General features: G+C 42.4%; 1 protein-coding gene across 5 annotated transcripts in view; it reads left to right on the top strand.

Annotated features, from left to right (window-relative positions):
• LCLAT1 (lysocardiolipin acyltransferase 1) overlaps window positions 1–20,861 on the top strand; it is a 112,062-nt gene extending 91,201 nt beyond the window's left edge. For all 5 annotated transcript variants that reach the window (XM_063391168.1, XM_063391164.1, XM_063391165.1 and 2 more), the window contains one exon: window positions 16,721–20,861. In XM_063391168.1, coding sequence (XP_063247238.1) covers window positions 16,721–17,229 — 509 coding nt within the window. In that variant the 3' untranslated portion in view covers window positions 17,230–20,861. The remainder of the gene's footprint in view (window positions 1–16,720) is intronic.
• Window positions 20,862–22,365: the final 1,504 nt, after the last annotated feature.

Raw genomic sequence — 22,365 nt, 5'->3', positions numbered from 1 at the left:
ATACACATCTATTCACTATGGATAGTGAAGACAGAAAATGAAACGAAGCACTCTCAGTGGCATTTAGGAGTATGGAATTTATGATGTGCTGCAGTTCTTTGTTTATTGTGTTTCACAATATATGGTGGTCTCACATTACCATCAGTGTGCCTTAATGCCTGACATGCCTCTGGTGCCAAAACAGCTCACTGTGGGTTATCCACCAGCTATGTCGGATTTACAATTTCCTATTTCACCTTCGTAAACAGAATGTTTTCTGTGCCTGGATAGATAAACGAGCACATCTTGCAGTAAAAATTTTATATGGGAATTCCTGGAGCAGCCAGCACAAAAGCTATGGCATGGTATGCAATTAATGATAAGACTTGGGCTTTGCATTTGTGTTGAATTGTGAAAGGAAAACTGAAATCCCTTTTCTTAACATAAAATATTTAAAATCAAGCATTTATTATGCCTAGATTTGATAAGGCTACTTACCAGCCTAGACATGTTTGCACACAGCAGTATCTTCTCATTTAAATTCAATCACAGTCACAAAACAAGGCTGGCTTAGACTAGCTGAAGATATAAACTTCATTTTCATCTCATTAGGCCACCTGGAAGCAACAATCAGTGAGTAGTCCTGACGTCAATGGTCTCTCTACTTCATTAAAATGTTAATTTCATGGCTTTAATTCCCTTTGTAAAACGTGCTGCTGCAGGACACTCTATGCAGATTTATTCTGAAACAGACAAATCTGCATGCCATATTCCTTTTTAGTGCCTTAGGTTCCTTTGGATTTTTATTTTTAGCCATCCCTATTTTTATAAACTGCTGTGAAAAGATGATCACCATAACAACCAAAAAGTAAATATTTTCTTAAAACAGCCCTTTGAGAATGTATACTTAAGAGTCAGGAATTCAGGGCATCATGCATTTACTGGTATTTTGCTCTGCTGTTCCCTTTTCCAGTATTTAAAAATGAGACAGGTATTATTACTGGCTAACATTTTCAGACCGTGGATCATGAAGGGAAATCAGTGTGTGGTAAATCACAAGCAGCTACGTAGATCAGCTATGGCATCAACATTTTTAGTTCAGGTTCTGCTTGTGACAGAACAAAATGATGGTCTTCCCAATTTTGGAGTCCTTCCTTGATAATATGTACTTCCTCAGCATTTAGTCATCTTCATCTTGCTTTAGGGCATACATTTCTGGTTGTGTACTTCAAATTTGTACGTCATAGTCTGAGTTCAACTTTTGGCAGTAGAAGTCTGTCTTCAGTGCAGGAGAACAAGAGAAGGTAATTGTTCATCTGGTCTTTTCCCCTTTTATTGCATGCAGTTCCTTTTTAAAAGTACAAGCACTCTTGGGTATTTTTAAAAGTGCTGTGTAAATTATTAGTGTGTGTAAGTGTGCCTGGGACATCTACAGATGGCTGAGCTGTTTGCTCCTGTTGCAGATGGTAAAGCCAAACCTCAGGTTCTGGGCTTCTCAGGACCCATCGCTGCTGGAGCTGCCTGGCTCAGGAGTGCTGTGCTCACCTGGAGGGCTTCGATGGCACACTTGGGTCTGGGCTGGTGACAACACTCAGCAGCACAGCCCTCCTGATCTCCCCTGGCAGATCCTGTCACTTTAGGCACTGTACAAATCCCACTGAGGCCCCGCTGGCATGTAGTGCCAAGGCCCTTCTTGTGCAGGACCTTGGACAATTTATAGGGTCTGCCTGGTGCTAACCTGGCTGGAGAGGTTAACAAAGACCACCAGGTCCCAATAGGGCAAATTAAGGAGGGCTTCCTTGCTGAGCACTGGACGTATCTGAAGTTTTCCCTCTGAGAGTGTCAGTGGGATTTCCCTGCAGCTTGCCCCAGGATGGTGCTCCTGATAAGTAACTAGGAACAGGTAGTTAATTTGGCCTCCTGCCTGCCAGAGAGCAGAGATGTAGCTTTATCCATCTACTGCTGGGTACATCTCTGCTACTTCTCTGAAGATGTGTAGTGCAGGGAGCAATATAGAAGTGTGCCCTGCAATTGTAACTGAGAAGTAGCCAAAATAGCTTAAAGGGTGTTAATAAAGTTAATGTTCCAGACTTCTATAAATTTCCTATTTCAGATTAAGTAAGATAATTTACCAGTGAGTCTAAAAAGATGTTGGTACCTAATTTTTCGCTCTTAGTGTCAAGGGAGAAGTTTTTGGAAAGTCAGGGAAGACAGATGGAAAGTAGCCAATTCATTTCCATCTTGGGTCTCTTGCCTACAATGTTATTTCATCACAAGCAGTGCCATAACTCAACATACTAGTCAATTTAAAATGCCAAAATGTGCCAGGGTTTTACTCTATGGATAGAATTTTTCATTCATGTCTGCAGTTGGTGAGTGGAGTGATACTATGACAACTTCTCAGATCACAGACTGATCTAGAAAAATATTCCATTTGTAACCTGAGACATTAGCTGTTATTGCAGCAACATAGCCACTCTTCTAACACTGTGTTTTGATTTATCTTACAAAATGTCTCATAAGCTAATCAAAGAATTTATCACTTTGGTGTGCAGGCCACTTAAACATGAGTTACTGCAGGTGCTTGGACAGTTGTCATCAGATGGTCAAATGAATTTTGTTGTAGCCTGGATATTTGAAAGGCCGTTTCTATGATACAGCAATACAGTGAATAATGCTGTCATCGCTTAATGAACTCATGACTGTGGATTGACACAGCATTGGGAAAATAAAAAATAAGAGGTCTTACTGCTTGGTTTGCATTTCTTTTGTCTCAGTCACTAAGTGTGTGTAGTTCCAGAGATATTCATGCTATAATTGCTTATTGTTTGGTGTGTTTATTTGTCTTAGTGCTCTTGGAAGCAGGGCAGATGGAAGAGTTGGTGGGAGGTAGTTTGTGTCACCATTGCTTAGACAGTAAATACACTGAGTGGTGGACTGTAGGTTTCAGCATTCCACGCATTCCATGTTTCAAAAAGTATATCAAAGCTACTGAAGTTCTCCTTGACTTGTGTTTGCCCAAAAAGAGAAAGGTTTCGACCAGAATTACCTCTTAGAGCTAAACTATCTTTGCTCAGCCAAGCTACACTGGATTTTTCATCACCCGCCCCATTGTTTATTTTTGGAAGACTAACTGGCAGTTCATCATTCAGCAGCTCTTGAAAAACCTAACTCTTCCTCAGAAGAGAGATTATGCTCTTCAGATAAGCTTCATCTCTCTCACCACCGTTGTTGGCCTGCCTTGTCACCCAGTGGCAACTTCTTCATTCCTTTTTGTAAGGACAGCCTTTTCCCTTGCCACTGGAAGATGGGATGGAACATGGGAGACATCCATTTGCACCCAGCTGGTGAAGACATCATGTATACCGCAGCAGAGCCTTCCTGCAGGCAGTTTTACATCAGCCTGGGCTGGGTCTCTTCCTTGGCTCTCATCCCTCCAGAGCAGAGGTGTTGGTGTGTTTAGTGGTGTTCAGGAGGTCTCTTGTCCTTTCCCTCCTACCCGAGGGAAGCCCCCACAGCTGTTAGTGTCCGTAGGCCAAATGTGAGTGGGGATAGCAGTCTTCCCCTGAAGGCTGTGCAGATGGTGGGTAGCTTGTCCATGGGCACTGAGGCAGAATTTAGCAAGGATAAATGTTGTTTGCAGTGAACACGGCTATGTTCAGGAGCACATGAGGGAAAAATAGCAACATTCTGCTGAGGAACGTGGAGTTTTCTGGGGTGGCCTCCCAGTGTGTTTCCATCTTTTTCTGTTCCTGTACACCTTGGGATCTCCCAGCGGAGGAAGCTGTGGAATGAAGATTTTTGTGATGCTTTTGTGCTTTCAGTGGTAAGCCTTAGGGGAGCAACATGCAGATAGATTGATTGTTCAGGTAGTTTGGAGGGAAAATGTTTCTGAACTCAAATGTGTTAGGGATAGCAAAGTGTATTTGTGGAAAACATTGCTCAGAAGGATTTTCTGTTGTGACACATAGTTTCACCCCTTAATTAAGCATTGTCCTCTCCATGCACTGTGTGAAATTTAGAGGACTGCATTTTTCCTTGAGTTAAAATATTTAAGGAAAACAATTGTGTACTGACAACAATGGGCTTTTTAAATTGCAGGCCATTTGTTTCTGTAATTCCTATGAAATAAATTCAACTGTCTAAGTTGATTCTATTCATTGTGGTTTAGTTATGTACATACTCATATTTGTGTTAAAAGGCAATGCTAAAAACATTAGTGATGAGTGCTTTCAGAGCTTTCTAGCATGCAGTGCCAATGGAGTTAAATGTTCCACTGGAGTTCAGAAATGGAAGTTTATAGCAGATGTTTTCAGGACACCAATTTTAGACTCCTGTTCAAAGATGCCTCTACAAGAAGGATTTACAACACTTCTCATCTGTGACTTCAGCTGCCAGCATGGGTTTGCCTTCTGATCAGTATAAAAACCAGCAGAGCACAGCTGTACACATCTTTAATATGAAGGTACAAGGCATAGAGGGTGACCTTAAACTTGGTTGTCTTTGCCTTGAGCAGAGAAGTACATTGGCCTAATGTTGGGCCATTGCATACTGGAGTAAATGGTCTCTCTCAGCCTTGTTCTTGCAATACTGAGACCAGATCTGAAGATGAACCACTGGCCTGCATCTGACTCTTTCACTGTCCTTGCAAAAGGAATTCAGTTTTTACTTCTCTGGCTGACAGACTGACAGCATCACACATGTGGAAGTACAAGATGGGTGCCCAAAATTCACCTTCCATCTGGGCACAGGAATGACTGTCCAGGCACTCCCAGCAATCTTCATTCATTTTCATTCAAGGGATTGACTTAGGTGTTATTTTTCTAAGCACCTCTGTGAGTAGCAGTAGTTGGGAAAAAACGTTAGCAAATCATTTTATGACTGGAGACAGATCTTTTTGTTGCTGTGCATTAAAATTTAAAATGAGGGCTGCAATCCCTCATGCATCTGTAAGGCCATGGTACTCCGTTCTCACACATCCCGTGGTATGTAGCATCCCTTTCTCTCTTCTGTGTCATTGTCATGACAGCTGCTGTTGGTACAGCCATTCTCACATCACCATAACTGAGCTGGAGCTGAGGGAATTGTTCAGTGCTTCCAGCAAGCACTGTCAGAGGAAGCTCATCTGCTTCTGGATCTCCCCATGTCTGTTTTCTGCAGGGCACTGCTGGGTAGAGGAGCACTTCCTTCAGCTTTCCTACCATTTTACCAGTGAAGGGAAGAAGCACTGTTTGCTCTGACACTCTAGAAATGTGCTGCAGGATAAACAGGGCATGTCCTTCACCTTGGCTTGAGTGAAGGGAGGGGAAGCAACTAGCCCAGTGTTCTGTGGGGACCACCATGCCAGTGCCACCGGGAGGCCATCAGGAGGATGTTTGGTTTTGTGAGAAGAATGGATTAGGCACCTTTTATTTTTTATTTAGGAAAAACAAAAACAAGAGACATTCAGTTATATGCCATGGATACCTGTAGGGCCATCCCTTCTTAAAGAAGTGCATCCTGATCAAGAACAGTCAGTCCTGCAGTCAGTTCCTACAGGTGGGAAGGGTCTGCACTGGTTTTCCCTTCTCCTTCCATAGTAGCTGGGAGGTTGCTTGTGTTACGTGACGTTTCTGTGCATGAGGAGGATCCAAAGGCCATCAGATCCTTCAGTGTTATGGCTCATCTCCATAGAGGAGCTCCACTAAGTAGCTGCAATAGGGTTTGGGTCTGATCCTCTGTCATTAGGGAGGAAGAAAACTATACAATCATTATCCTTTTTAGAAAGTTTAATCACAGCCTGCGGAGAGATGGCAGTGTTTTATCTGACAAATATGTCACTATCTTTCATCAGTTGATTATAATCATCTTGGAAGTTCCAGTGTGTCTGTTTTTTCCCTCTTCTTTTTTTACTACCATATTTTGTTTAACTTTCCCTAATGAGCCCAGTGAAAAGCAATTGTTCTAAATAAATCATGTGTGCTACAAAGCAGTATATCACAATTAGGTTTCCATTATACTTTAATTAGGCATTCCATTATTAAATTGATGTCTTTGGCTTCTTCCAGGTCTCAGACTAATCCTGAAACAAATTCCTCTTTGTGGATAAATATTAGTCAGTCGTAATTAAAGAGTATTCATTGGCGTTGCGGCTTTTCATTAAATCCCTTTCTGATTAAGATGGCTCCCCCAAGTACTGGGCTGATTAAATTTAATAAGATTTGTTCACTTGTGTGTATCATGGTCTGGTGGAAACTGTTTTAGCACCAGGGAATTTGGAACTATAAGGTCATATCTTGGTGCAGGCAGCCATGTGCAGTTTTGCACAGTGCTGTACACTCTTGTTTCAGAGGGCTCTGTGGTTTGTGTGGTCAGCCAGCAGTAGAAAAAAAACATGTAAATGGACTTAGCAGAGTTAGAGTTGAATTTCAAAGGTCTAGAGTGTTACATCTAGAGGGTTACAATAAAGAAGGGAAGATTAAAGTACGTTAGAGGCTCTGTTTTCTTGACTCTTTCATGACTAGGGTTTTGCTGCTGAGTTGAAACTTGAGTGCTTTTCTACCCCAAACCATTTTCTCTCCCTGAAATGTATAGATGAGCTCATTTCTATGTAAATATGCCTCAGCTGAAAATTCAGATAATGAAACAGATGCTGCAGACAGAAGTTCTTCTAACAGCAGAGAATAAAATATTTTCAGAGCAAAGTCCTTGTCCTGGGTTTCAAAATGAAGGTTAAACTAAAGTGTGATATGGCTTTAGTGTATCTATCCATTGGAGAGAGTTTATAAGCATCACTACTGTCTGTGTGCTGAAATTATGCCTTCTTGTGGGGCTGCTGGTGCTGTTCTGCATTCCTCCTGCTTTGTACACAGAAATGAAAACAAACCACTGTGACCAAGAATGGCAATAGCACAAACCGGTGAGGCGTGCAAGAGATCGGCTCAGGACATCTGCAGAAGCACTCCATCCAAATATTTGAGGTGGCAGCTAGCAGGTGGTTTTTTCAATATCCAGTTCATACTCTATTTTTGGTGCAGGGTGCATTTTCATCCAGTGTTTTTGTTTGAGATGGGCCGTATTCATAATATCAAATACCCCAAAATGCATTTCCAGTGTTGTGTATCCCAAATGTAATGGTACTGGGTGTATCATCTGGCCAGTCTGTCGTCCTGCATGGAATCAGCATCGCCTCCTGATTCCAGACTGCTGCTCCTGGGGCTGCTGAGGGCCGGAGGCTGATGCCTGGATGGTCTGAAGGGCAGGTTAGAGGCGGTGTCAGGTCAGTGCGCAGCTGAAGAGTTCTCTCTAGCGGCTGGTTGTGGGTAGTGAGGACAGATTGCAAAGTGCACGGAATTAGGGAAAGGGTACTCATCTGTAGCCGCTGTAGGAAAAAGGGAGAGACACAGAGTAAGGTGGGGAAAGGAAGCTGACCTTTGTATCTGAATTATAAAAAAGAATAGTTGTAATGTGCTATAAGCCAAGAATAAAATGTCTTTTCTCTAATAGTCATCATTTATTTACTTACTGCTACTGTTCCAATACAGCAGTGGATAGTGTCATGCTGTTCATAGCACCATCCTTGCACTGGCCTGAAGTGGGGGCTGAGGAACAGCAAGAATCCATGGCATTTCCGAGGAGATGGGGTGCACTTTGATCTGTTGATTACCAAGCAAGAGCTGCCACAGCTGCTTCCTTCTGAGTATCTGTGGTGAATTGGTTTCCTCTACTCACAGTGACTCACCCTAATTTTGTAGTGACTTTACCAAAGAGTCAAAATAAGTTACATGCTCAGTCTGCAGGTTTGGCAAAATGTTTATTTAAGGCAATGTGAAAGTGATTAAAAATGATGAGAAAATTATGAGAAAATTCCATGCTGACAAATCCTAGAAGTATAGAAAAGAGATAGAAGCATTTGAAAAGAGTATGAGCAAGGATTTTGGAAAAATTGAGGGAATTAAATAACATCTAATAAGGGGACCAGGGAGATTGGGAAGTATAACCTCTTTAACCCTTGTATTTTAATTAGGATCCTAAAAGCCTATGTATGCTGTTGTACTACAACATGGCAGTTCGTACATACTGCTACTGCTTGGATCTTTAAAAATGTACCACTTTTCTTCTCCAAAAATTCCAGGGTTTAATCCAGCTCCATTGTTTACCTAGCAGTAACATCCTGCAATGTTGAACATCATTGGTATGACAGTTGTGTATGTAAACTGTTCCAGAGTGTTTTGCTTTACTATTAACTCAGTGAGACCAGTCAGAAATGGCAATGGAAACTGCAGATACAACAGCTGGATTCTGGTAGAACTGGATTACCTCAGATAGGAACGTGTTTTCTGTTGTAGAGATTGATGCTTGATTTCATCTGCATTGGAGAGTGATTGTTCATTCAAGTAGACAGCAAAGAAATGTACAGGGGTGGATTATTTCTTTCACAGATTTCCCAGGGATTTGAAATGCCCTACAAGTAACAGAAAAATTAGGTGGATAGTCTGTTAAATTAAAGATAAGAATAAGCTCTGTATGTATGTGTATAATTTATTTTAAGGGTATCTGGCATCTTATTTTTGATTAATTGTAATGATACTTAGCTTTCCAGAAATACCTGGATGACTTGCTTAGCATTTTTTTTTAATAAAAATAACTCAGCCATTTCCTAATTTAGGTAAATTTGCCTGCCTAGCAAGACATCTTGTCATGACAAGGTAGAGTACACATGATGTTTTTTGAAAAGATTTCAGTGAAGTGTAGCAAATTATCTTCATTTCAAGTGTAATTGTGATTATAGTCTGAGCTGCTTGGCTGTTTGCCAGGAAATGCATGTTTGAGCTCAGAGGAGCTGGAAAGTTGCATACCAGTGTGTCAATGTCTCTCTGTTACATGAGACATCATTTTTCTGTTTGAAAAACCAGTGGTGCTCTATAAGCCTAAAAACAGCAATGTCTTCTTTTACCTAACTTGTAACATACCTATGAAAACCAAATCCCATATGTGTGTGTAGAGAAGACTTGTAGCAGGGGAGGCTGGAAGAGAGCAGATATGCAGGCAAGGGAATAAACATGGCATTTTTGTTATCTGGATTTGATAAATATAGTTTGGGAATGATAGAGTAAAGAGTGGTGAGTCAGTTTTGCCTGGTCATCTCTAGTGACTGAAAATAACTTGTTATTCCAACCCTTTTATCCCTTCATTCCTTTCTCTCCACATATTTTTGTGTTTTATTTATAGCTCAACCAGCTTTTCCTTTGCAATTTGTAAAATAACTCTTCAGAGTCGGGAAGACTGAGGAGCAGCAGCTCCTGGGCAGTCTCGTGGATGGAGCCACTGGATTTCCCTGTTGCTGTGGCTGGATCCCCCCTTTCCCATGCACATCCTTCCCTCATCTGCCCAGAGATTCCTCTTTTAAACAGGCAGCCTTGGTTCCTGAAGTCACAAATGGGTTTGTTTTGACAGGAGCCATGTGAGATGTTTCAGACCAGCTGGCTGTGACTTTGACAGCAGCAGGGTCAGAGGCCCCAAGTCTGGAGAGGTGGCAAGGCTGAGTTTTATCTGTGAAACCTGAGTGGAGCTTGTAAGCTGTCCTGAAACATGGAATCCACCACCACAACCTGTACTTGTATTTATCCTGTAAGGCACAGCTGTGTAAACAATGCTTGCAGTAATTCTCAGCTAAATTTTCTGTGTTTTGCTTCAACTCCTGTACCCAGCATTTTTGTTCAGTTTAATCCACAAACTAAGGATCAGTTTAGCACTTGATACATCTTAACTTGCAGATCAGGATAAGATACTTCTTGATCTGCTCTTAGGTCTCCCAGAGTACCGACTTCCCATAGCATAACTGGACTACTCCATATGAAACCATCTGATTTGGTCAGGAGAGGAGGAAGGGAGCTGGCAGGCTTAACTGCAGTCCTCCTTATTAATTGACTGATGGAGAGGGCAAGGGGAGAAATGTGTTCAAGCAATAGATGTGAATCATAAAATCATAGAATGCTTTGGGTTGGAAGGAACCCTAAAGATCATCTTGTTCCAAGCCTCTGCCAGGGACAGGGACACCTTCCACTAGATCAGGTTTCTCCAATCCCTGTCCAATCTGGCCTTGAACACTTCAAGTGATGGGGCATCCACAGCTTCTTTGGGCCAACGTGTGCCATGCCTTACCACCCCCACAGAAAGGACTTTCTTCTTAGTGTCTAATCTAACCCTACCCTCCTTCACTTTAAAGCCATTCCTGTTTGTCCTGTCACTACATGCCTTATAAAAAGTCCCTCTCCAGCTCTCTTGTAGCCCCCTTCAGCTACTGGAAGGTCCTCTAAGGCCTCCACAGGGCTCCAGGCTGAACAACCTCCAGCACTCTGAGCATCTTCATGGCTTCTGCTGGCCTTATTCCAACAGGCCCATGTCCTTCTAATGCTGGGGATCCCAGAGCTGGATGCAGCACTCCAGGTGGGGTCTCACTAGAACAGAGCAGAGGGACAGATTCCCCTCCCTGGACCTGCTGGCCACGCTGCTTTGGATGCAGCCCAGGATGCAGTTGGTGGAGCCAATTAGCAGAAACCACCCCGGGGTGTGAGAATCTCAGGCTTTGTCACAGGTGAGAGTGGAGAAACAAGATGCAAGTAGAAATGCTAGTACTAGATGCCTGTGTATGGACTTAATTTTGCAAAATTTTGGAAAATTCTACTGGTTCCAGCACACATGCTTTGAAAAGTATAGTGAAATATTAGAAGAAATTCAGAGAGCTACTAATGGGATTTGAGCTTTAAAAGCCATGTTTCATATTGAGATTTCAGAAACTAAGTAGGTTTAGTTTGTTCAGGAGCAAATTACAAGGTTGACAGATCATACCATCACTTACCTCTGTGAGCAGACAGCTCTCTAATTTAGCCAAGTTACATGTTCAGGAAGTAGAAGTACAAAAATAATGCACACAGACACATACACGCCCCCCTGATTAATTAGAGGAATTGCTTATCTCATGGTAAAAGCTTTAGGGCAGTGCAGGAGGTCTGTCTCACCACATCCCATGGCAAAAGCTAAAGCGTTCTGCATAAGCTCCTGTGTCATTCGGGAGATCAGATCAGATGATGATAACATTCCTCTGGTCTTAAAATAATTAAATGAGGTATTTATGGATATTTCAAAGTCAAAGCGGATCTCCCTCCCCACCATCACCCTCTCAGCAGCTTCAGTTAGTGGTATTGTTTACATATTAATAAGATGTACCATCAGGCTGCAAAACTATGTGATTTAAATGTATTTAACAAAATGTAGTGGTTGCTGATAGCTGTGAGGATGTCCTTATATCTCTTGATCTTTGTGCTGTCTGGGCTGGAGGTACCTGGTATGTGATCCCAGTAGTCCTCTGCTCCTGTATGCAGCACCCAGAGCACATTTCCTTCCTGCTGGGCAGCAGAAAGCAGACAGAGCTGTCCTTTCCCCTGCCTCCCACCCTCAGGGACCGGAGGTGCAGTGTCCTTAACTTCTTAGTGTCAGCAGATGGAAGGTCTCCCTCTCTCCTTGTATCACAATGCCAGTGGAAAATCAGATAGCTATAGAAAGAATTGGTATGCAGGATCACTCTTCTCTGTTAATCAAAGCAGCATTATCATTCTGTCTTTTTTTGTTTGCTTATTTGATTGCTACACTTACCTAAAAAAGATTTCCAATAACTACTGAGTTGAAAGTGATTTAGATTAACCCCAGCTGACACCACTGCTTTAAAGAGGGCTGCCTGAAATTTTAAATCCTCACAAGTATGATGCTTCCCAGGAGGAGCTGTAAATCCTTGAAGCTGCTCCCTCCTGATACTGTGTTCGCAAAGAAAAATCACTCAAATCTCATGATCCGAGACAATAATATTTCCCAGTAAGCAGTTTGAGATGGCTTTTGTTTTAATGTCCAAAAATGTATCTGTGTTAAGAGTAACATACAATAATCATATTATGTATATTGTATAACCTGATGAGTTTTCTTCTACTTGTTTCTGTCTTTTCTTTCATTATCTTGCTGATAACTTTATTTGCAGAAGTGCCAATCAGTTTTCCTAAGGAAATGGGAATAGGGTAGAGGATATGAAGGCATAGGTGGGCGAGTGACAGCCAGTGTTTAATGGAAGCCTGGAAATGTGTGACATATCTGGAGCTGTGCAATTAAGGTATGTCACTTTGCAGCAGAAAGCAGTTAGACTGAGCTGGGAGGTGGAATGGACAAGGTCCTCACATACAGGTCCACTTTCAACAGAGCAGCTTAATTTAAGAATGAATATTCTGCTGTGAGAGCATCTCCATGTGCTTCTCCCCATGGTGGCTCAGCAGCTCATCAGCTGCTGTTCTGTGATGTACCCTGGTTAAGAATAGCATCCTCTCTGCTGGATGAGAGCAGGGAAAGAGCCAGTATAATCCTTGTGAGGTTTAAAGGAATGTCAGTGATAACCAAAGCAGGACAAATTAGGGCTGCTGAGATCCTTGCTAGGGATGGAAGTGGGTAATCTCCCTGTTAATGCCAAGGAGACTTGAATTCACCTTTGAGGCTGCTGAAGTCTGAGCAGTTCATTGCATGGATTTGCCTTGGGGCTGTGCTCGTTTTTAGCTCGCTGGTGGTCATTCTGGCTTTCAGAGCTCCTGTTCTGGGTCATTATTCTGGCCCTGTTTGTACAGCTCCCTTCGTCTCTCAGTGAGCCTGCTCAGCATCGCTGGGTAGGAGCAAGCAAGTGTCCTTGTGGTTTGTGTGAGTCAGAACTGAGGAACAGGCTGTGCTTGGGCTCCCAAGCAAGGCTTTAGCACAGGGAATGGGCTCATCCATCCAGGACCACGGGCTGGGTCCATCACACTTACTTGGGATTGTGCAGTAGGGCTGAGCTTCACCCCTGGCAGTTGTCTCCAATTGTAGCTGCACTGCAATATTCTCTTTGTGAATGTGTTTGAAGGAAGCTGAAAATAATTTAATCCTGCCTTTTACATTCAGGCTGAGTTTTTTCCCCTAGAATTAAAATACTGGGCTGGCATGGTATTATTGAACACATAATTAAATTTTCAGTTTACCTGTAGCATCTTTATTTTGAACCTAGTAAGGGGCTCCTGGAGGTAAAGTTTATAATAGGTGATGAGATAAAAGATGTTGTCTGGCTGTGCCCAGGTATAGTGCACATGTATTGTGTGTGAGCATATTGGCAATGTGTGCTCAGGTTTGCTGGGCAGGTTAGCTGGTTGCAGAAACTGAGCAGTACGGGGCTACCAGATGCTGCAGGATAAAAGTTCTAATGGAACAACTGGTGTAGTGGAAGAAAATGTCCTCATTTTTCCTTTGAAGTGTTTTTTTAAAAACTGTGTCTTTCTCTGTTGCTGATATTTTGGTCCTGAGCCTGGTCAAGTTCTCCCTGTGCCACCTCTGAGTCCAGTGCCCAAAGCAACCAGCTGTGCATTGTAATTGCCTGAAGTAATGTCGTGTATCAATGGAGCTGAAATAGAAATAACTTTGCTTGGGGCACAGAAAGTTCAGTAAGTTAAAGAATAGTGCTTTTGAGGCATTTTGTTATCCCAAAATGGAGATTGCCGCATGGATTAATCATTGTCTGCATGTTGTGCAGTTTACAGCCACTTGACTATAACTAGAAATAAACTTTATATTCACTCCTGAGCACTGCAGTAAGCTTTCCTTTTCTGAGGTGCTCTTATAAAGCATAGGACAAAATATTTTTCTTCAGTATGAAGGATCCATAGCTCTGCTACTGCAGAAAGAAAGCAGTGAGACTTATAAAGCTACTGAAGTTAGTGTTCCTATTTGTGCTGAGGAGCTGGGCTACCTGCCTGACATTTTAGCCTAAATGGTGGTTTCTTAGCTTAATTAGATTTCAGATGCAAATCTCTGAACATTATTTGATTTCCTTTGTCCTTCATTCCTTCCTCAAGGGGTTATGGATACAGAATAAAGATGATCCCTCAGATGTTACTGAAAATATTGCAAGAAGTGTTTTGTCCTCCTCAGCTTCTCTGAGCTGTGAACAGATATGATTGCTTACTTCCTTTTTGACCCACTAGAGACGTAGAATGATGTGATTTCCCATGGGGAATTTTTTTTCAAAACTAGTAGAAACAGGTTGTTGAAGCTGGTCTTTAAATTCAGGTGGAAAAAACATCCTGAAGTCAGTGACTGCCTCATGTGGTCACTTATGATCACTTGATTTTCTGGTTGACTGGCACTTTGCTATGGATCTGAAACACGTGTTGTTGGATATCTCCAGATTGCAGAGATGACAGCCTAACTTCACAGAGAAAGAGACACTAAAGATGCTCGAAGGATGCAGGTTCAGAGCTGCCTGATTAAACCTAGCCTAAGGGAATTTTGTGGCCTCTCATGGATGGTCTACTTTTGTCTGCTGTGGTGACTTTTATTCTTTTTAGCAGATTGTCTTGTAGCTTGCCTTGCCAGGGAATTAAAGCTTCAGGCTGCCATTTGTGTGGAGTTATTAAGTATGGATGACCCAAGCAAGGGGCCTCTTGCATATGAAATCTGGGATGCTGCTCTTCTCTCTTTCTGATATTTCTGTTCTTTCAGATATGCTAAATACACCTTTGAAGTTTCTTTTCTTCCTGTGTAAAATACACTTTCAGGAGTGAACCTTGCAGCTGGAATTAGGAGATACTTGTTCCAGCTGGACACACAGAGCAGGCCATGTAATAATCATTCTTTTCCTCAATTTCCCCATGTGTAATGTCGAAACAGTAGCAGCCACCCTCCTCTCTGCAGCTCTTTGAGCTTTGTTCTGGGTGACTAACTAAGAAGCCATAATGTAGTCTACACCTTCTACTGTCTGGTGGGATGCGCTGCTGGATGGTATCTTGTCTGGGGATGCTATGCATCCATAGGCAAGGAGTAGAGGCTTTCCTATTTCTGATCAGGAATTCATGGGGAGAAGTATACCTGCATGCTAAAGATACCAAACCAGCTATGTGAGTGCAGGGAGTCCTGCCAGTCCTGCTTGCAGAGTCAGAAAATCTGTGTCTTAAGCAGATCTGATGATCTGACCTGTGGTCTGTATGCCAGTGGCCCTTAAGTGTAAAGCCTTGATTTTTCAAGTAGTTCATGTAGTTGGCAGACTGATAGTTTAGCTGCTCAGACATAAATGATGGCAAAATATGCAGGAAACTCATCTGACCAAAATCTCATTTCATAAAAGCCTTTTTTGATGCAAGGATATCAGGAAAGATGGGCTTTTCTAGCCTCCCTTTTGAGGTAAAGTGTATAAGTTTTATGTTCCACTAGATCTGGGGAGCTATGGAGGATCAGGAGGCAGGAGATTGGAAGAGACAGAAATCTCTTGGAGGTTTATGTAGCAGCCCTTCCCCTGGCTGGGCCAGGAACTAAAGGATGGATGTCTGTCCTGCAGGATGACTGTAAATCTGATGGCAGAAATATTGGAAATAGGGGAGCTAAAATGCAAGCTGTTCTCAAAACTAAAATGTTTTGTGCTAAGGTGCAACAGGCTGGCAGTTATTTCCCTTTGTAAGGGCTGAGTTCTAAAATGTGATCAATTTTGGCATCTCTTGGAAAGAAGTCTGAAAGGTTTTACCTGTACAGAACACAGGGATTCTCTGCTCAGTTCAGAGGTGATCCCAGAGCTAGATAAAAGATAGAATATTGAGTTTTGTTCTGATAGATGTCCAAGGAGCCATATAAATCTCTTCAAAACCCCAAGTAACCTGCCACAAAACTGTCCGAGAGAGACTGTTTCAAGACAGCACAATTATAAAATACTCTGAAAGGCTGAACAGGGTTTTTCCCCCTCTTGTGATATTTGGAGTTGAACTTTAGATACATCATTTTGAACATGGCCTTTTAAAGTAACTTTCTATTCTGGCCCTGTCATTTTTAGGGCTGGAAAGGAAAACCAAAATGCCAGGGAAGGAAAGGAAATGAAAATGAAGAGTGGGGCTAAAGAGTAGGTTTTGATCATCTTTGCAAGAAGTGGCATCATCTGTGAGAACAAAAGTCTTCAATTGCTGCAACTGGAGACAGCTTTTAGTCTCCAATTCTATTTTGCCCCGAGCCAGCCAGCCAAATAAAAACAGCAACATAAATCACTGCTGGCAGAACTTAACAGTTATGCAACGTCCAATGCACCACATGCCTATTTTTAGATCAGTTTTACACTAGCAGAATTTATTTTATGAAATCTAAAAAGAATGTCTGCTCAGAGGCTGGAGGATAAAGGCAGTATTTAGAAAGTGCAAAATGTAAAAACACTCAGTACAAGGATGCTCTAGCAAGCCCTGCTTTGGCAGTACTGATATCCTTTCAAAAATGTTGGCTCAATTAGGCATGCTAATGAAGAGTAGGGGGGTTTTCATCAATAGCCCCTTGAATTTCTAATCTGCAATTGCTGTTTGAATGGTTAGCTATGCTCCCTTTACCCAAACAGCTGAACATCAGACTCACATACAGCGCTCGTTATCCACGACCAGATGTGCCTCTTCTCTCCTTTACATTTGACTTAATTCTCTTACTATTGTAATCCTGCATCAGTTTGTACTGTGTGTAATCTTGTTCCAAAAGCTTTTTGTTCAGATTCGGAACAGCCAATGATTGGGAAAAGTTTGACCTTTCAGCCTTTAGATATTCAACACAGTCTGCATAGTTAATGTGTCTCTCGGATTTCTGCCATCATTTTGACAGTTTTCAATCGTGTCTTGAAGCAGATTAGTATTCTGATTGTTGCATGATCTGTACTGATCTTTTTTCCCCCCAACTTTTCTTCCAGGTAACAATCTCGATGCCATCCATGACATAACTGTGGCGTACCCCCAAAACATTCCTCAGACAGAGAAGCACCTTTTGAAAGGAGACTTCCCAAAGGAGATTCACTTCCACGTCCAGAGATACCCCATAGAGACAGTGCCCACTTCCAAGGAGGAGCTGCAGCTTTGGTGCCGGCAGCGCTGGGAGGAGAAGGAGCAGAGGCTGCGGCGCTTCTACGAGGGTGGAAAAAGCTTCACCGCGGCGGGGCAAAGCATTGTCCCGCCCTGTAAGTCCGAGCTCAGGGTCCTGGCGGTGAAGTGCGCCTCGCTGCTCTACTGGACGGCGTTCCCGCTGGGAATGCTGGCGCTGCTCTGCCTCTACAGCTTGGCACAGTGGTACTTCGCGGCCATGATCGTCTTTTTCGTTGTGCAGCAAAAGGTGTTTGGTGGGCTGGAACTCATTGAACTCGCTTGCCACCAGTATTTTAAAAAGCAACAGAAATTTCACGACACAAAAGTAAAAATCAATTAGTTCCGGGGTGGAGGAAGGGTGGTTTTGAGATGCCCTGCAAATTTTATGCACAGGGAACAATTTTTGCATGAAAATTGTCTTTTACTATCGCCATTGTTAGACATTTGCACATGGTTCTGTGAAGAGAAAGAAAGATGTTAGTTATTGCTACACATGAAAGTGGTAGTTTTTAATCTCTGAATGTAATTTCAATGTTGCTCTCACAAGCAGCTAGCAACTGCATTCTGCTGTCATAAAGAAACAAATGGCTGGATTATTGAACAATCATAAGGACATTAATAAAGTGACATGCACTGAAGTTTCATGTAGAAACCCAAACAGTTCAGCAAAGAGAGGCAGATGTATGATTTCTTTAGAGTCACATTGGTGTGAAGTAAGCACCGAATTTGGAAAACTGGTAAGTTTTGATAGTAGGTGAAAGTTGAAGGAGAAGTTGTTCTGTTTCTTTTTTTAATTTCAATTACTCAAACTTATTTTGAAGTTAGATATTTGCATAAGCTTTTCCAAACACTACTGAACCTACCAACTATTCAGCTCTTCTGGCTTGGTCACTCAGAAGGATTTTTAAGCCTTGCAGTCTTGTGTCATAGTACAGAAAGAAGTACAGTGCTCACTCTGCCTCCATTTAAGTGGTTGCTGATTATTTAATAGGCCTGTGCAGCTAAGTTTTTATCTCTCACTGTTTCATACTGTTCTAGTCTCCCTGTTAGCTGTGGGAGACTTGTTCCTACTGTAGTATGCAGAGCTGCAGAATAGGGGAGCTTGTTTTTTATTGGTTTATTGGTATTTTTTTTTCTCACAGAGGCAAAAATAGCTGTTTGTCTCAGAGTAACTGGAAAATGTTTTTCAAAAAGGTTTCCTTGTATCCTTGTAGACATTCTTTGGTCTAAAACATTTTATTTAGTTTTCAGAGTAGGCAAGATACCCTTTTTAAATTTTTTTTTAGTATTAATTTTGGTTTTCACAGTGCTTGCTTTGGCATTTCACGTGTCCATGTACATAAGCAGGAAGACTGCTTGTTCCATGCATGTGAGGCAGACCTGTTGAAATACAATGGTTCTCTCTTTGGTGGAACAAGAGGTGGGTTTGGGTTTTGGACTTAGCACAGGGAAGAGCTGCATCTTCCCTTTGCATACTGGCTTTGTTTGCCTGATGATATCATTATTTTTTCAACCTCCTTCACAACTTTTGGTACTTTCCCCTATTTTCATGACATTCATAAAACCTGAAGGCTTAAACTCAGACAAGGCTCTTTCAAGTGTATCCATTTTCATATATAATAAAAAGGTAATGTTCATGCTCACATATAAAAAGACAAATACATTGCCAGCACTTCAGAGACACTTCAGATCTTCAGGTTAAATTGTTTTGCAACCTCCAAAATTTTAGACAACCCAATCGTGTTGCTGCAAAACCTCTCTGACTTACAAATATATATTTTTTATTGCATGAGGGCTTGTTTGAGCTGGACCCAGATGGCCTGGCTTTGTTTGTTGAGTGGTGTTGATGTGAAATGTGAAAGTCCAGAGTGCAGAATGTTTCTCGTACTGTGCTGCGTATCTCAAGTGTTGGGTCAGCATGGTGGACACACCTGTGTGCTTCTAAATTATAACACTAAGCATGTTGTCTGATGTGTTTGTTTCAAAGACCATTTTTTTGAACAAATCACCAGCCTCTATTCACCTGTCCCTTGCAAGGTGATAAATCTTTTTTAATCTGTGCTTATGATAACTGATTTTTTATTATGCGGAAAGTACTTGAAGCCATCTGGTTTACTCCAAATTTTTAATCCCTTTTTTCTTAAAAATAAATAAAAGTAGGTTTATATTTAGGGTTATGTTTCTTAATTATTTTTTCATGTTTGTATTTGTGTACCTAACTGGTATTGCATTGTCATGAGTGGAAGGAGGTCATTTCTGCGACTTGAGGTCTTTTTTTAAAGCAATTCTCTGATACCACAGGCATGGTTGCAGCTTAAACCTCCATAGCCTGGTTTTTCTTCAGCTTATCCCTGCACATTCAGGTAACCCACTGCAAGGGAAAACCTAAAAACCTCATTTGTGGTTAATGCAGAGGAAACCTAAAAGGCTTCTTCCAGTCTGTCCTGAGCCACGGCTGTGCTTTCATACCAGGAGTAACCATAGCCAGCCTACTCCAATAGCCTTAACATCATATTCAGGAATGACTTCAGACAACAGGTTCCAGGTGTTGGTGACATAAAATACCAGCTACACTTTTCTCAGTCATTCAGAGAATTTTGTGGTGTCATCAGATGTACCAGGAACACTGGTGTGAGTCTTGGTCATGGCACAGTACAGGATTTATGTCTCTGTGTAATTTAAGTTGGGCTCTGAAAATGAAGTCAATGCAATCCATCGTTGACCCTTACAAGGGATTTTCTTCCAGCTGGAGCCAAACATGTAACCTACTGTAATGTGGTAAAAACATCCTGCAAAATCTGTAATTCATCTTCCTCTCTCATGTGCTTGGATCAAAGAGAAAGAATAAACTGCTCGTCAGCCGGCAGTGTCATGTTTGCAATGCCCAACTCCATGGTGCAGAGTGAATGGTAAGTGAAGAATTCTCCTCTCACAGGGAAGGATGTTGGCTTTGTGTCTGATGAAAATGTTTAGATCATGTGCATCATTTTCCAGGTCAATTAGAAATGCAAGATGGGAAAAACATTGAATGAAAGTTTTGTGGATAGAGAAGCTTCTTTGTTTAAAAAGTGATTAAGGAACTGGGGGGAGATTTTTCTGTGAATGCTTTTTTTCCCTTTGGTGAAAATGTAGCTTTTTAATCAAAAAGTTCTGATACACAGATTTCTTGGAGACTGCTTTGTTCCTACCCTGTCTCCCTTTTCAAAGATCACTAAGAAGGCATTTAGGAACATGGTTTAGTGGTGGACTTGGCAGTACTGGGTTTACAGTTAGATTCAGTGATCTTTTCTCACCTAAATCATTCTGTGATCCTGTGCTGGGTAAATCACTTTGAAATTTTTTCAGTGCTGTTGGGATAAAGGTGCTAGCACTCCAGGAATCACCTAGCCCTCTTCCATGGGACATGGACTGTCACTGGGACTCGTTTCACTCAGTAGCAGGTTTGTCCCAGTTCTCCTTCTCTTGCAGTCCCAGCAGCTCTGTCTGCAGGGCCTACAGGTCTTGCTGGGTCTCACATACATTGTTTGGGATCAAGGCTGTGCTTTAAGGACGCTGCTCCCCTTTGCTCAATCAAACGTTTCCTCATCAGCATCAGGGGGTTTCTTTCTCTCTGCTCAGAAGAGAAGGTTGAAATCCTGCTATCTGTGTGTGTCACCAGACTCATCTGGGTAGCAGCATGTCAGACCAAGACATTTTTCTCTCGACTTCAAAGCTGCGAGGCCCAAGGTCTGTAAGGTGTTGTCTTGATCATAGGAAATGTAGTTCCTAGTTTTGTGCATTGCATCAATCAATGTTGTTTAAAAAAATTGTTGTTTTTATAACTTGATTTTATATGTGCACTGTGTGAAAGGAAACACCAGGACACTACAAACCTACAGAAAGCCTTAGTTTTCAGATTTCATTGATGATATTATTAGAATGTTTTAACCATGTACCAGTTACTCTACAACAACAATAAAGACCTGAAGCATTGCATGTGTTTAATTTTGCTGTTTTCTTTTTACTGCACCTTAAGGAACAAACAAAACTTGTCTTCACTCATATGGCTGGCTGGCTCAGGCAGGGTGGTGTCTACTTCCATGCTTGACTCATGGATTGTGGCTATTGAGGGAGGAGAACCCTCAACATCTCTCCATGGGAGGCTGGAAAGGGGTGTCTGGCTCTACCCTCCCTTCCAGCTTCTTCATGTAAAGAGGCACAGAAACCTTTGAGTGTGCAAGAACTACAGCTCAGCTTTAGCCTTGCTGTGCTGCTTAACCAGGGTTGCTGAAGAATAACCTGTCTTAGGTAGTGACAGGTGGGTAAGTCCTCCATTTTACCTGTATTCTATTACCTCCCATGCAATTACTGACACAGGAAACGTGCTATGGCAAGGTTCACATTCTTACAGGACCTTTCTTTAATCTAACTTCAGGTCACAGGGCCCTTGATTTCTCTCTCCATTGCCTGAGGTCTAATCCAGTGTGGAGGCACAAGGGCCGTGTTTCTCAGCTCCTCATTACCCAAAAAGAACAGCCTTGCTGTGCTGGCCCTAGGGAAATACCCACGTTTCCAGCAGGTATCCTGTGGCAGAAAGAAGAAACAGAGGCCCTGGTAGCAGTTTCTGCAGCTGGAAATTATACTGGCCATGTCTGTGTGTGCTCAGAGCATTCAAATCCTTTCTCCATAGTTGAAGTGAATGGCTTGTCACTCTGGAAAGGTGGCTGTCTTTTCCTCTTGGTTTCCTCGTAAATGTGCAATTAAAAATGTATTTCTCTGTCTTACTTGTCTTTACAGAAAACATTAGTAATGGAGGCTAAAGCTTTCACCCTCCAGCTGCCCCAAACCCCTCCTTTGCAGTTCAGTACAATGGGGAAAAGGTGGTTTTATTTCCTGAGGAAATAAGAACTTTGAATCACACTGCAAGCGACCTCAACCAGAAAATGCTCCTGGGAGCAGGGAGCATGGTCTGTGCTTATAACGTGGTTGGGTGACTCTCACCCTAGAGGGTTTGGGCTGAGGCATGTGAGGGGGACAGTTTGCCTCTGTCCTTGCTGGGCAAGCAGTTCTGTCAGGAGTGGATATCAGGCCCTGAGGTTTTAAGTGGATGTCTTTGTTCTGTTATAGTAGGGCCTCCATCCCTACAAGGATGGTTTGTCATCCCCTTTTCTGGAGGTCTTCATCTGGGAGGACTGTTTCTCAGGTGGGCATTGCTGCTCTCCTTAGAACAGGGGAGAGTGCTGCATTTGAGATGCTTCATGCTGGGCTGCATGAGAGAGGCAGATGTGCAGGTGCAGGTGAGTGCAGTGGTGTTGGTGGTCAGCAGCCTCTTCCCTGCATTTCTCCATCTTGCTTGTCTGAGGGAGGAGGCAAGGGCCACCCCCAGCTTCAGGGAGCAGAGAAGCACCTTCAGCCTTACCAGAGAAGAGCTAAAGGGACTCAGGCCTCAGCATTGCTTCTGAATCCCCAGGAGAGGTAGGAGAGGAGGATCAGCTGC

This window comes from Prinia subflava, chromosome 2, assembly GCF_021018805.1.
Source record: "Prinia subflava isolate CZ2003 ecotype Zambia chromosome 2, Cam_Psub_1.2, whole genome shotgun sequence".
Lineage (NCBI taxonomy): Eukaryota > Metazoa > Chordata > Aves > Passeriformes > Cisticolidae > Prinia > Prinia subflava.
Note: the sequence above shows the minus strand (reverse complement) of the source record. Positions and strands in the feature narration are given on the sequence as shown.